The following is a 16,080-nucleotide window of genomic DNA, read 5'->3' as shown; positions in this document are numbered from 1 at the left end:
ATTGATGAATAGTGGATGCTGTTTGGTTAATGCAAACTTTCTGCTGTACAGGTATAGCAATTTCCCTCTAACATGATTTTCTATAGTGCAAGCTTACACAAGAAAGCAACTATTGCTTTTTTGGAGAACTACCTGTATCACATCCAATAAACGTTCACGCCCTTCACCACCGATGGTCAGTAGCAGCAGCCTATACTACCTACAAGATGCACTGCAGAAATTCAACAATGCTCCAATGACAACACTTCCCAAATACTTCATGGCCACTATCATCTAGAAGAACAATGGTGGCAGATGTGTGGGAACACCAACATCCACAAATTTCCCAGCAAGCCACTCACCATCCTGACTTGGAAATATATCCTGTTCCTTTAATGCCACCAGGTCAAAATCCTGGAACTCGGTCCCAAATGATATTGTGGATGTACCTCCAGCAAATTGGCTGCAGCCATTCAAGGAAGCAACTCATCACCATCTTAACAAAAGCAACAAGGAATGGGCAATAAGTGCTGACCCTAGCTACTGTCATCCAAATCCCGTGAGTGAATAAACAAAATATTAGCAATAGGAAACAAACAGAAAAATGCTGGAAATGGCAAGTCATTACAATCTCTGGAGAGAGAGAGACATTGTAGGTTGATGACTTTTCAATCAGTAAAGTCACAGTTGAAACGTGTGCATCTTTTTCAAAGCGGAGGAATAAACCATTTATTTTCTTTCCAGCAAAGACACCACTAAGGAAATACTTTGCCAAAGGCCACACACACAAATCAGGTACTGAACTTCAACAGTAACCATCCCAGCACACACAAACTAAGCTGCAGATGAACGCTATTTAAAAACGGCAACAACACACTGCAGCAACATAGAACTACACCAACAGGAAGAAGAGTACCTCTTCCAGATTTGCAAGGATAATGGATATCCAAAGAACGAGATCAGAAGGTGTCTACATGAGCAGCATCAGAAAGATTCTACACGCCCCAAAACACTCATCACCCTACCCGATATCAGGAACACATCAGAACTCAGCACACGACTCCTACAACCAGTGGGCATCAGAGTGGCACACAAGCCCACGTCAACCCTACAACAATAGCTCACCTGAACTAAAGACCCACTCACCACTATGGACAGGACCAAGGTCATCTACAAGACTTCCTGCAGAGACTGTGACAAACACTACATCAGATAAACAGGAAGGCAACTAACAAGAGCTCACATGGACAAGGAGAACCACGACTTCGACTGGGACAACACAAAGATCCTGGGACAGGCTAAGCAGAAACAGGCAACAGGAATTCCCAGAAATAATGGGAACTGCAGATACTGGAGAATCCAAGATAACAAAAGTGTGGAGCTGAATGAACACAGCAGGCCAAGCAGCATCTTAGGAGCCCAAAAGCTGACGTTTCGGGCCTCGACCCTTCCCGAAACGTCACCTTTTGTACCCCTAAGATGCTGCTTGGCCTGCTGTGTTCATCCAGATCCACACTTTGTTTTCAAGAATTCCCAGAAGCCTGGCACTCCACGAATCATACTACTAGTAAACACATTGAACTGGGCCCCATATACACTCCACTATGAAGGAAAACCAGAAGTGAGGCAATCCATCTCAACAGACCCCAGAGTTTAAAAACCGAGCAGGAAAACACACCAACACTTCATCGGAGACTACACTGAGGATATTATCCAGCATGGCAATGAAACATCTATGAAACAAGAAACTGTCTCGGCGAGCCAGCCAACCTCTACACCCACAACCCGAACTACAAATATACTTCAAAACCTTAGAAATACTTCACTCGCGGGGGAAGCGGAAAATCGAACCTCTAACCACAGCTGCTCCCTCGAGGGTTGATCACGAGCCATTCGGCACCACGTGACCAAGAAATGCAGGCAGCTGGTGACAAAGGCGCGCATGCGGACACGGTTCAATCACCGAGATAACAAAGTGTGGAGCTGGATGAACATAGCAGGCCAAGCGGCATTTTAGGAGCACAAAAACTGATGTTTTGGGCCTAGACCCTTCATCAGCAAGGGGGATGGGGAGAGGGTTCTGAAATAAATAGGGAGAGGGGGGAGGCAGACTGAACATGAATAGAGAAGATAGGTGGAGAGGAGAGTATAGGTGGGGAGGTAGGGAGGGGATAGGTCAGTCTGGGGAGGACAGACAGGTCAAGGAGGCGGGATGAGGTTAGTAGGTGAGAAATGGAGGTGAGGCTTGATGTGGGAGGAGGGGATAGGTGAGAGGAAGGACAGGTTGGGGAGGCAGAGACAGGCTGGGCTGGTTTTGTGATGCAGTAGGGGGAGGGAAGATTTTGAAGCTTGTGAAATCCACATTGATACCATTCGGCTGCAGGGTTCCCAAGCAGAATATGAGTTGCTGTTCCTGCAACCTTCGGGTCACATCATTGTGGCACTGCAGGAGGCCCATGATAGACATGTGTGAGTGATAATGGGAACTGCAGATGCTGGAGAATCCAAGATAATAAAATGTCAGGCTGGATGAACACAGCAGGCCCAGCAGCATCTCAGGAGCGCAAAAGCTGACGTTTCGGGCCTAGAAACGTCAGCTTTTGCGCTCCTGAGATGCTGCTGGGCCTGCTGTGTTCATCCAGCCTCACATTTTATTACCATGACGGACATGTCGTCTAAGGAATGGGAGAGGGAAGTTGAAACGGTTCGCGACTGGGAAGTGCAGTTGGTATTTGAATCACCTCACGGCTTAACCACATCCATCACTCGAGGCCGTGCTACACGCGCTCAACCGCGTCAGCGAGCGCGGCCCTTTAAGTGAAATGGAGATGTGAGCATGCGCAACCGTCGCGGCTCGGCGTTGTTTCCTCCCCTTCCCTGGGCAGGTAGGGTGTGTGACGTCAGCCGTTGACAGGTGAAGCGATCGCCGCCTCCGCCCCCCCCCCCCCGGGAAAACAAATCGGTTGGAAAGATGGTTGCAGCTGGGCGTTTGGGACCTGGACCGGGAGGTGCAAAGCGGGCCTCCCCGTTCGTGGCTTTCTACATCTCCGCCTCTTTCCTCATTCGTGGCGTACAGACTGTACCGGAGCCCGGTCTCTGGAGCCGGACGGTGGGGTCGGTGAGTGTGTTGACGCCTCATGATTATCTTGGCCCGCGGAGGTGGGTGTCTTCACGCTGGACGATGGCGCGACCGCTGACATGGGTTATTCCTCCCTCAGGCGGTCCGGCCTGCGTCGCAGACTCGTGGAGATAAGCTAGGGATGCCACGGTCGGTTTCTTTGGGGTTGTTCGTGGTCGCAAGCTGCTGTGCGACCTAAGGAGTGGGGCTGCAGCTCAGTCGTAACATCAGGTCAATGTTATTCTAATCGTTTAAATCGCGCATTTCCGTATTTATTCGTGTAAAATAGATCTCCCTTAGTGGAACTGTTTCTTAGGATAAGAGCCACGACGGAAAACTACCTATTCCCTCAGGCCTGCGAAACGTCACCTGAAACAGTCCCACTTGAACAGTGAACATCCCTCAGCTGGTTCGGCCCTTCACACTTGTAGGTTGTTATTGCAAACAAGAAGTTTTCATCGGTCACCCAAAACCTGTGCGCAAAATGCAATGATCTAGCTGTCTCTGATCTGTGGCAAACTGAACACGTGTGTATTTGCAGTTTTTAAAAAAAAAAATGTGCCATTTGACTTTGAAACTTTTAAAAGAAGTAATTGATTGGATTGAGGGACCAAAACGTCAACTTTCCTGCTCCTCTGATGCTGCTTGGCCTGCTGTGTTGCACCACACTATTGTCATAGATTGGATAGATTTTGTTTTGAAGGGCAGAGGCTAAGGTGAAATTTTAAAATTATGTGGACTTGAGGTTTAGTTAATATGAAATACCTGTTTCCCTGAGCAAAGGGATTCATATGCAGGGGCAGGGCAGAAATTTAATTTTAAAAAAAGGATGCTTGTGATCTGATTCAAAAATGGGGAACTATTGGAGGAGCTCAGCAGGTGTGAAAACAAAAGCGGAGTTAACATTTGAATTCAGTGACTTTTTCAGAACACATTTAAAGTAATAGAATTTTTTTAATGGACAGATTTGATTTATTGTTGTCACATATATCAAGAAACAGTGAGAAGTGTTTAGTGTGATCTATACAGGTTTGGCATTCTGTATCTGCACTGTGGAACTATGTTCCTGTAGGGAGGCTGTCTGTCACTGTAGGACAACTATCTGCTAGTTAACTGCATTGTTCTGTGCTTTAAGCTGTTTGAGCTGGTCCTTCAGCTCCTTCTCTGCCTGCAATGCAGCGTTGTTTCTCTCCACCTCGATAATGTTATCGTTTACTTTCAGATCGTACCATGTAAAGTGCATCAGGGTAGCAGAACAGAATGCCGAATACTGAGTTAAAGGTGCAGAGAGAGAGAGATTGGAATTAACGTGAGAGGAATGATTAGAAGGGAGTTGTGGAATTTTTGTTAAAGCTGACAAGGAAGGCACACGTTAGGTGTCTGAAACTCAGAATTTTTTATAGTGAGAAAAGAGGCCATTTGGCCCTTCAGGCCCCACATTTACCATGATGAACCCACCTAGCCTAAACATTCCTGGCCGTTGCGAATAATTTGGAATAGCCAATCCACCAAACCTGCACATCTTTGGACTGAGATGAAACCAGAAATTCGGAGAGACACAAACTCGACACAAGCAGTCACCCAAGGCCGGAATTGAGGGGCAGCAGTGTTAACCGCTGAGCCACTATGCTGGCATTCTGTCTTAACCACCCTTTCAAACAGCAACTTGTGGGAGCAGAAATCCTCATCACATTTGAGTAATATTCTAAAATGCATTCAATGCCATAATTTACACTGATATTGATATTAGCAGCTGGAATGGACAAAGAGCTGGAGAGTGGATTTAGGCTGGGTTAATATATTTGGCCAGCACTCGAGTTCAGGCTGGGGCAAGTGGCCTTCCCCTGCACTGTAAATTTCTCTGATTCTGTATTGTATTTTATTAGTCAAGCTGTCCCTTCACCCAAGGCCTGGTGACCCTCTAGTTAAACCACTGCCAGTTGTCTCTCTAATGAGAGCAGCCCTCTGGCCTGTAGGACTGTGACAACTCTGCTTTTGCATTCAATGGAAAAGTTTTGATTTTGTTGAGTTTCGTTTCAGTAATGTACTAGACTTTACTTTTGGCGAACAGATGAAAATTATGTGGAGCTTTCTCTTGCATGAAATTATAATTGAACATCCACAGTAGCTGTCTTGGGTTAAGTAATAGTCATGCTAAATAACTGAATTGTTTCACCTGGTATATTTGTATGGTGGATAGCGTATCATACTGCACAGGAAGTGGCTATTTGACCCATCATGTCTGTGGTGGTTCTTTAACAGAACTGAAAATGTCATTTCACTGTCCTATCCCCGTAGTCCTACACAAATTTCCTTTTAAAATATTTATCCAGTTCCCTTTTCAGTACTAACTTTAATATCTCTTGTATACATTTCTTTGTATTCATCTGTTGACAAAGTGGACGATGAAGAATAACATTCTCCTGAGTACAGATTTTGTCTTTCTGGCGATATAGGTATGTACTACTCGTCTGAAGAAACAAATTTTAAGTCTAAAATCATATTCCATTTGATTTTAATGCAATTCGATATCTGACACACCAGTTCTTGGTGTCCTGATTTTGTATTTATCTATAAGTGCAATTAGGGTGAGTAGTGCCCAAGTTCCATGAATGAATTAAATAAAACTGAAGATGGTGACAGTGAAAGCAGCCATTTTCAAATTCCTAGCGCCTATAAAATTCAAACACCGCAACCAAATACACACACTGCTTTGGGAGTCGATTGCTTGTGCCAGCAGATTGGACAGTTGATACACCTGACATAGTAAGATGAGTCAAATGTCAGGGGACTTGAATCATTAATAATATTGAATTTAAAAGTTTCCAGCTCTGAAGGTGATAAATGGCCCTACGATATCCACTTAAAATTCCAAGTATTCCCAACAACAATCACTTTCATTCTGCAACAACTCTAATTCTAATATCTTCCTTAGTTTGTTGACCATTATAATTTAATGACGCTTCATGAGCTTCCCAAACAAAGAAAATAGTTTTTTCTCATGACATCAAAATTATTTATTCATTTTACAATCTCTATTCAATCCTGCTTTTCTTTTTTACACCACTGGAAATAGACCCGGTATCTTGAGGCTCTACTTGCAGTACTTTCCATTCAACTTAATGTATACTGTGACTTTAATATCCTTTTTACTTACACTTTTCTACATTGATCTACTACTGTCTAAGCCAATTTGAAATATTTTGGAAGCGAGGTCCAAATAACTAATATTCCTTATATAGAAAATTTTTTCTTGAGCGGTCTAACTCTGATTTGATGATTGAGTCCTCGACTTCTTCCAGAATAAATAATTTCTGTCTATACTATCAAATCATGTTAGCATTTGAAATTCCTGAATCAATTTGCCCATTGGTTTCCTATGCTCAAAGGAGTACAAGACAAATTTATTCAACCTGTCCTCAGAAATCAAACCTTGAAGCCATGCTGTTTCACCTAAGAGGCTAACATATTATTTCTGAGATGCAGTAGTCAAAACTCCAGTTGGTTTCAAACTAAGTTTCGATTATAGGCATAATTTTACTGCCCTTAACCCAATCTTCTTTCTCCAGTACTCGGTTGGCACTTTTGTACCTTTTGGATCTGAATTTTATTTGGTGAACTGAGCTACAAAATCTTTGCTCATCTACAACTCCTCGACTTTGGATAATTCAAAACTGTTGCCTATAACCTAACCCTTGGTTAGTCTAAGAAAGAGGGGTAAGACATTCAGGACTGAAATGAAGAATTCTTCTCTCTTGAGTTGTGAACCTGTGGAATTCTCTCCCACAGAGAACTGTTGGGGCTAGTTCATTACGTATATTCAAGCGGGAGTAGGATGTGGCCCTTGCGGCTCAAGGGAGCTAAGGGTATGGAAAGAAAGTGGAAATGGGATACTGAAATTGTAGGATCAGCCATGGTCTTATTGAACAGGGGTGCAGTCTCAAGCCAAATGGCCCACGCTTGCGCCTTTTTTTTTGTTTGTAAGTCCTTCTCATTGATCATCCTGTACTCACTGAAATACAGTGGCTTAAATACCTCAGCACCTCCACTTTGAAATGCAACCTCATATTTAAGTTTTCCGTATTTGCAGGTTGGTAGGGCTCAGAAGAAATCGACCATTTCAAAAACGGATAACAGGACAGAGTAAAGAAACAGTTAGGAATTCTACTTCAGGTACCGCAGGTACATGACTATAAAATGACTCTGTAGGTGAATGAACTGCCAGAGGAAGTGGTGGATGCAGGTACGCTCAACATTTTGAAAGACATTGGTATAAGTAGATGAATAGGAAAGGTTTGGAGGGATATGCGTCAAAAGCAGGCAAATGGCACTAGTTTGGGACCCTGGTTGGTGTGGACTAGTTGGATCAAAAGGTCCATTTCCATGCTGTACAACTCAGACACTAAGTATGTTAATAAAGCTCAGAAGTAATAGACAGTTGAATAGAGCATCAGTACTGAAGGACAGCCTAGTATATATGGCGCAAATGTTTCAACGTACAATTGCATGAACATAAGGAATAAATTGAATGAGCTACAGGTATATTCAAATTAAGGATTATGATATAGTTGGCATTACTGAGTCATGGCTGCAGGGTGGTTGTGACTGTGAACCAAATACTCAAGATTATAAGGTTCATGGACAGATAGGGAAAATGGCAGCAGGGATGGAGTAACCTTACTGGTTAGAAAGAAAATCACTTCAATGAAGTGGGAGGTTATAAGGAGAGGAAAGCATCCAGTGGAGACCATTTGGGTGGAACTGAAGCACAGTAAAGGATCTCAAACTATAATAGGTGCTGTGTATTGACCCATTCGTAACAACTCCTGAAGTGCTAGATTGTATAAATGCAAAAGTTAGGCAAGAATGCAGCAGAGGCAGAGTTAAAGGGAGAATTTTATCTTGAACATACATTGGGAGAAACGGACAAGCACCTGCCAGAAATTCACTTACATTCTAATGTGTGTCCGGATAGTTTCCACAGCAATATGCCCCCAATGCAACAAGGCGACAAACAATATTGGATTTACTAATGAGTAATGAGCTGACTTTAATTAATAACCTAATAGAGCAATTATTATTTATCAAATAGTGAATATAATATGATTAAGTTCACTGTGGCAAAGCACAAATCAACTATTAGAATTTTAGTTTTTGATAATGCCAACTTTAATGAGACATTTGGCAGTAAACTGAGAAAATCTGCGACCAAAACACTTTGGTGGAGGAACTTAGCAGGTATGACAACTTGTGTTGAGAGAAGGCAGAGTCAACGTTTCAGATCCATTGACCCTTCATCGGAACATCCTATATCTAGAGGACTGGAATATAAGGATGCAGAAGTTATGCGACAGCAATACAAAAGCCTGGTTAGACAGCACATGGAGTACTGAGAGCTGATCTGGGGACCACACTTTAGGAAGGATTTGCAGCAAACTTTTTATTTACTGGCACACATGGGGCCAGGAGTGTGTTGGCTGATTGAATATTCTGGTTGGTCGAGGGGTATACACACTAAGTAATAGAAAAATATTGCAGGGAATATACACATCACTGTTGCACTTTTTTTAAACAACATAAACTCCTTAAATAATAATGCAACTTTCTTCTGGTAAGTTATGTAAAACAGCCTTCTCATTCACATTGTCATCTGACTACTCTGTCACTGCAGAGATCACAATATAGTAAACTGGTGGTATTTGAGGTTTATAATTTTTTTTGCTAATTTATTGAGTGAGAGTTCATATGTGCTGGTTCAAACAATGTTTGCGGTATTGACCTTGGAGGGGACAGAATGTAGGTTTACAAGAATGATACCTGGACTTGTGGTTAAATTATGAGGAGAGATTACACAAATTAGGCCTGTTTTCTCTAGAACTTAGAAGGCAAAGGAATGATCTCTTCAAAGTATTCAACTAATGTGCAAAGACAGGTTAGATATAGATGAATAAATACCTCCTCTCACCCACCTTCCTGCAAGAATGCAATCCCCTACTCCCAATTCCTCCGCACTGCCTCATTTGGGGCGGCTCAGTGGTCAGCTCTGCAGCCTTACAGCACCAGAGACCCAGGTTCGATTCCAACCTCGGGCGACTGTCTGTGTGGAGTTTGCACATTCTCCCCATGTCTCTGTGGGTTTTCTCCAGGTGCTCTGGTTTCCTCCCACAGTCCAAAAGATGTGCAGGTTAGGTAGATCGGCCATGCTAAATTGCCCATAGTGTTCAGGGGTGTGTGCATTATAGGGGGATAGTCTGGGTGGGATGCTTCAAGGGGCGGTGTAGACTTGTTGGGCCGAAGGGCCTGTTTCCACGCTGTAGCAAATCTATTCTAATCTGCCTCGTCTGCTCTCAAGATGGGGTGTTCCACTTCCAAACATCCCAGATGTCCTCTTATTTCAAGGACCACAACTCCACCCCCTTCGGTGATTGAAAATGCTCTCAACCACATCCCTTGAGTTTCCTGTACCTCTGCCCTCACGAGCCCTCCTGCAACAAAAACAAAGACAGAATTCCCCTTGTCCTCACACATCACCCCATCAACCAACGTATCACTCTCTGCCACTTATGCCACCTACAGTCTGATCCACAACCAATGATCTATTGCCCTGTCCACCCCTGTCTGCCTTTCTAAGGGACCACGCTCTCTGGAACTCCCTCATCCACTCTACACCCACCAACACCTTTCCCTTTAACCACAGGAAGTGCTACACTTCCCTCCTCACCTCCATTCAAGGCATCTAACAATCCTTCCACATCAGACAGAGGTTCACCTGCACATCTGTCAATGTGATCTGTTGCATCGACTGCTGCCAATGTGGACTTGTCTACATCGGCGAGACTAAGTGGAGGCTTGGAGACTGCTTTGAGCAGTCCATGTGTTCTGTTCGTGACAAACGACAATACTTTTAGGTTGCAAACCATTTCAACTCCCCCCTCCCACTCCCCGGGGAGTGGATTGATCCTGCGCTTCCTGCAATATCACTATGATGTCACTTGAAACTGGAGGAGCATCGCCTCATATTCTGCCTTGGGAGCCTACAGCCCAGTGGCCTAAATGTGGAGTTTTACCAGTTTCATGTGTTCAGAATTTTTCTGAAGAAGGGTCCAGGCCTGAAACATCAGCCTTGCTGCTCCTCTGAAGCTACTTGGCCTGCTGTGTTCATCCAGCTCTATGCCTTATTATCTCAGATTCTCCAGCATCTGCAGTTCCTACTACCTCTGCTAGAAAAAACTTGGGTTGTTTTGTCTAGAGTGGTGGAGGCTGATGGAAAACTTGATAGAAATCTGTAAAATAATGAGATGCATAGATAGGGTTGACAGAATCTTTTTCAGAGTTGGAATGTGTAATACTAAGGGTAGTGCATTTAAGGTGAGAGGGGGAAAGTTCAAAGGAGATGTGAATGACCTTTTATTTCAGTGTTGGGAGTCTGGAACATGCTGCCAGTGGTGGTAGAGGCACCATGGGCTGAAGGGCCCGTTCCTGTGCTGAGCTGTTCTATGTTCTATAATTCGAGTTAGCACCCTTGTCAATCTTTTCTTGTACTCTTTCTAGTTTAATAGTATCCTTTTTACAGTAGGGTGACCAGAACTGCACACAGTACTCCAAATGTATTCCTTTTACCTGCTTACCTTCCAGAATGTGGACTCATTTTTCATTGATTTATGTTTTGGAACAATTTTCTGTGTTAAAGGTGTTTTGACAACGCAAGGTTTTTTTTGTTGTTGAGATTGTGTTGCCATCCTGATCATTTTCTCAGGCTGAGCTAACAGTTTGTAACCTCTCCATCATGTTTGCTTTTCTTTGAAACTCGGCTCAAGATCAATGAAATTGTCTCTGTCCTGCCATCATTTGTATCTTACCCATTTCACAAACACAAATTGGTTATTATCACAATATTGTTTGTGGGAATTTGCAGTGCACATCTGCTGTACTGCCTGCACTTCAAAAGTATTTAATTGACTGGAAGGTGCTTTGAGATACCTACTGGTCATGAAAAGCATTGTATAAGTGCAAGAGAGATAATGGGAACTGCAGATGCTGGAGAATTCCAAGATAATAAAATGTGAGGCTGGATGAACACAGCAGGCCAAGCAGCATCTCAGGAGCACAAAAGCTCCCTTGTTCGCTCCACGCTGCCCTTGACTCCCTTGTTCGCTCCACGCTGCCCTTGACTCCCTTGTTCGCTCCACGCTGCCCTCCAACCCCACCACACCCGGCACCTTCCCCTGCAACCACAGGAAATGCTACACTTGCCCCCACACCACCTCCCTCACCCCTATCCCAGGCCCCAAGATGACATTCCACATTAAGCAGAGGTTCACCTGCACATCTGCCAATGTGGTATACTGCATCCACTGTCCCCAGTGTGGCTTCCTCTACATTGGGGAAACCAAGCGGAGGCTTGGAGACCGCTTCGCAGAACACCTCCGCTCAGTTCGCAACAAACAACTGCACCTCCCAGTCGCAAACCATTTCCACTCCCCCTCCCATTCTTTAGATGACATGTCCATCATGGGCCCCCTGCAGTGCCACAATGATGCCACCCGAAGGTTGCAGGAACAGCAACTCCTATTCCACCTGGGAACCCTGCAGCCTAATGGTATCAATGTGGACTTCACCAGTTTCAAAATCTCCCCTTCCCCAACTGCATCCCTAAACCAGCCCAGTTTGTCCCCTCCCCCCACTGCACCACACAACCAGCCCAGCTCTTCCTCCCCACCCACTGCATCCCAAAACCAGTCCAACCTGTCTCTGCCTCCCTAACCTGTTCTTCCTCTCACCCATCCCTTCCTCCCACCCCAAGCCGCACCCCCATCTACCTACTAACCTCATCCCACCTCCTTGACCTGTCCGTCTTCCCTGGACTGACCTATCCCCTCCCTACCTCCCCACCTATCCTCTCTTCACCTATCCTCTCTTCACCTATCCTCTCTTCACCTATCCTCTCTTCACCTATCCTCTCTTCACCTATCCTCTCTTCACCTATCCTCTCTTCACCTATCCTCTCTTCACCTATCCTCTCTTCACCTATCCTCTCTTCACCTATCCTCTCTTCACCTATCCTCTCTTCACCTATCCTCTCTTCACCTATCCTCTCTTCACCTATCCTCTCTTCACCTATCCTCTCTTCACCTATCCTCTCTTCACCTATCCTCTCTTCACCTATCCTCTCTTCACCTATCCTCTCTTCACCTATCCTCTCTTCACCTATCCTCTCTTCACCTATCCTCTCTTCACCTATCCTCTCTTCACCTATCCTCTCTTCACCTATCCTCTCTTCACCTATCCTCTCTTCACCTATCCTCTCTTCACCTATCCTCTCTTCACCTATCCTCTCTTCACCTATCCTCTCTTCACCTATCCTCTCTTCACCTATCCTCTCTTCACCTATCCTCTCTTCACCTATCCTCTCTTCACCTATCCTCTCTTCACCTATCCTCTCTTCACCTATCCTCTCTTCACCTATCCTCTCTTCACCTATCCTCTCTTCACCTATCCTCTCTTCACCTATCCTCTCTTCACCTATCCTCTCTTCACCTATCCTCTCTTCACCTATCCTCTCTTCACCTATCCTCTCTTCACCTATCCTCTCTTCACCTATCCTCTCTTCACCTATCCTCTCTTCACCTATCCTCTCTTCACCTATCCTCTCTTCACCTATCCTCTCTTCACCTATCCTCTCTTCACCTATCCTCTCTTCACCTATCCTCTCTTCACCTATCCTCTCTTCACCTATCCTCTCTTCACCTATCCTCTCTTCACCTATCCTCTCTTCACCTATCCTCTCTTCACCTATCCTCTCTTCACCTATCCTCTCTTCACCTATCCTCTCTTCACCTATCCTCTCTTCACCTATCCTCTCTTCACCTATCCTCTCTTCACCTATCCTCTCTTCACCTATCCTCTCTTCACCTATCCTCTCTTCACCTATCCTCTCTTCACCTATCCTCTCTTCACCTATCCTCTCTTCACCTATCCTCTCTTCACCTATCCTCTCTTCACCTATCCTCTCTTCACCTATCCTCTCTTCACCTATCCTCTCTTCACCTATCCTCTCTTCACCTATCCTCTCTTCACCTATCCTCTCTTCACCTATCCTCTCTTCACCTATCCTCTCTTCACCTATCCTCTCTTCACCTATCCTCTCTTCACCTATCCTCTCTTCACCTATCCTCTCTTCACCTATCCTCTCTTCACCTATCCTCTCTTCACCTATCCTCTCTTCACCTATCCTCTCTTCACCTATCCTCTCTTCACCTATCCTCTCTTCACCTATCCTCTCTTCACCTATCCTCTCTTCACCTATCCTCTCTTCACCTATCCTCTCTTCACCTATCCTCTCTTCACCTATCCTCTCTTCACCTATCCTCTCTTCACCTATCCTCTCTTCACCTATCCTCTCTTCACCTATCCTCTCTTCACCTATCCTCTCTTCACCTATCCTCTCTTCACCTATCCTCTCTTCACCTATCCTCTCTTCACCTATCCTCTCTTCACCTATCCTCTCTTCACCTATCCTCTCTTCACCTATCCTCTCTTCACCTATCCTCTCTTCACCTATCCTCTCTTCACCTATCCTCTCTTCACCTATCCTCTCTTCACCTATCCTCTCTTCACCTATCCTCTCTTCACCTATCCTCTCTTCACCTATCCTCTCTTCACCTATCCTCTCTTCACCTATCCTCTCTTCACCTATCCTCTCTTCACCTATCCTCTCTTCACCTATCCTCTCTTCACCTATCCTCTCTTCACCTATCCTCTCTTCACCTATCCTCTCTTCACCTATCCTCTCTTCACCTATCCTCTCTTCACCTATCCTCTCTTCACCTATCCTCTCTTCACCTATCCTCTCTTCACCTATCCTCTCTTCACCTATCCTCTCTTCACCTATCCTCTCTTCACCTATCCTCTCTTCACCTATCCTCTCTTCACCTATCCTCTCTTCACCTATCCTCTCTTCACCTATCCTCTCTTCACCTATCCTCTCTTCACCTATCCTCTCTTCACCTATCCTCTCTTCACCTATCCTCTCTTCACCTATCCTCTCTTCACCTATCCTCTCTTCACCTATCCTCTCTTCACCTATCCTCTCTTCACCTATCCTCTCTTCACCTATCCTCTCTTCACCTATCCTCTCTTCACCTATCCTCTCTTCACCTATCCTCTCTTCACCTATCCTCTCTTCACCTATCCTCTCTTCACCTATCCTCTCTTCACCTATCCTCTCTTCACCTATCCTCTCTTCACCTATCCTCTCTTCACCTATCCTCTCTTCACCTATCCTCTCTTCACCTATCCTCTCTTCACCTATCCTCTCTTCACCTATCCTCTCTTCACCTATCCTCTCTTCACCTATCCTCTCTTCACCTATCCTCTCTTCACCTATCCTCTCTTCACCTATCCTCTCTTCACCTATCCTCTCTTCACCTATCCTCTCTTCACCTATCCTCTCTTCACCTATCCTCTCTTCACCTATCCTCTCTTCACCTATCCTCTCTTCACCTATCCTCTCTTCACCTATCCTCTCTTCACCTATCCTCTCTTCACCTATCCTCTCTTCACCTATCCTCTCTTCACCTATCCTCTCTTCACCTATCCTCTCTTCACCTATCCTCTCTTCACCTATCCTCTCTTCACCTATCCTCTCTTCACCTATCCTCTCTTCACCTATCCTCTCTTCACCTATCCTCTCTTCACCTATCCTCTCTTCACCTATCCTCTCTTCACCTATCCTCTCTTCACCTATCCTCTCTTCACCTATCCTCTCTTCACCTATCCTCTCTTCACCTATCCTCTCTTCACCTATCCTCTCTTCACCTATCCTCTCTTCACCTATCCTCTCTTCACCTATCCTCTTTACTCTCCATCTTCAGCCTGCCTCCCCCTCTCTCCCTATTTATTCCAGTTCCCTCTCCCCATCCCCCTCTCTGATGAAGGGTCTAGGCCCGAAACGTCAGCTTTTGTGCTCCTGAGATGCTGCTTGGCCTGCTGTGTTCATCCAGCCTCACATTTTATTATCGTATAAGTGCGAGACTTCCTTTATCCTTGCAACCAATCTTGCAAATTTGAGGGCCACAAGTTACCGGGACAAGTTGCAGAACCTGACGTTCTTCTTGGAGAAGAAAATATTGAGATGACATTTGTTAGAGCTTTTTTTAATTACCAAAGATCTAGGTATAAGTAGAGACAAATATTCCTCTGGGCACAAGGTGTGATCAACTGTGAATACCAATATTAAGCTTATGAGCAAGAAAGCAACCTGACAAAATACAATATCTGTAATCCATTATCGGAGTGTGGTAGAAGTGGATTCACTCATGGCCTTCAAAGGGCGGTTTGATAATTGGCTGAAGAGAGAAAATTTGCATAGTGAGTGTGACTAGCTTTCTTGCAGGGAACTGGCACAGACCTTTTGTGAAGCAGCTCCTTTTTTTGTTCATTGAGTGGCCATTTCAGAAGCCAGTTGAGAGTTAACAATATTGCTATGGATCTGGAGTGCCATGTAGGCCAGAGTAGTTAAGGATGACACGTTTCTTTCCTGACAGACATGAGTGAACCAAAATATTTTTATTGCAATTGATTGTTTTGTGGCCACCATTATTGAGATTAACTTTCTACTCCAGATTTTTATTCATTGAAGTTAAATTCCACCAGGTGTATTTGAACGTCTACCCCCAGAGCTTTTGTCTGGGCTTCTGGTTTACTAATCCGTTGAAATTGCCACAGTTAGCATCTCCCCAAGTGGCCATCTCCTGTGCTTCAGTTGTATTTTTTTTCTTAATGTCATTGTTGTGAATTACAAGCTGGATGTTTGCATATTTTACATTATACTGAGTTTTAGGAATTAGTTTTGCATGCAAGATAAACGGAATCACTTGGTTTTTAAGAAAACGTTATTACCAATGTAAATGCAAATGAAATAAACTTGGGTTGGTTACATGCAGTTAATTTGTGTTTATTGTACGTATTTATAGTCAGCAAGG

The 16,080-nt window shown here is 44.5% G+C and overlaps 1 protein-coding gene across 5 annotated transcripts in view; it reads left to right on the top strand.

Moving 5' to 3' along the window:
- The first annotated feature begins 2,830 nt into the window (after positions 1–2,830).
- Positions 2,831–16,080, top strand: part of tmem87b (transmembrane protein 87B) — a 58,299-nt gene continuing 45,049 nt past the window's right edge. For 3 of the 5 annotated variants that reach the window (XR_009445670.1, XM_059645202.1, XM_059645201.1), the window contains exon 1: positions 2,831–3,097. Coding sequence is in view for 2 of the 5 variants with exons in the window: in XM_059645202.1 (XP_059501185.1) it covers positions 2,951–3,097 (147 nt within the window). In the remaining 3 variants the exon portion in view is untranslated. Of the gene's footprint in view, positions 3,098–3,199; positions 3,329–5,496; positions 5,554–16,080 lie in introns of those variants that run through there. The other 2 variants (XM_059645203.1, XM_059645204.1) reach the window with 2 other exon arrangements.

Source organism: Stegostoma tigrinum, chromosome 4, assembly GCF_030684315.1.
Source record: "Stegostoma tigrinum isolate sSteTig4 chromosome 4, sSteTig4.hap1, whole genome shotgun sequence".
In the NCBI taxonomy this organism is placed as follows: Eukaryota; Metazoa; Chordata; class Chondrichthyes; order Orectolobiformes; family Stegostomatidae; genus Stegostoma; species Stegostoma tigrinum.
The sequence above is the reverse complement of the archived record's forward strand: the minus strand, read 5'-3'. Positions and strand labels throughout refer to the sequence as shown.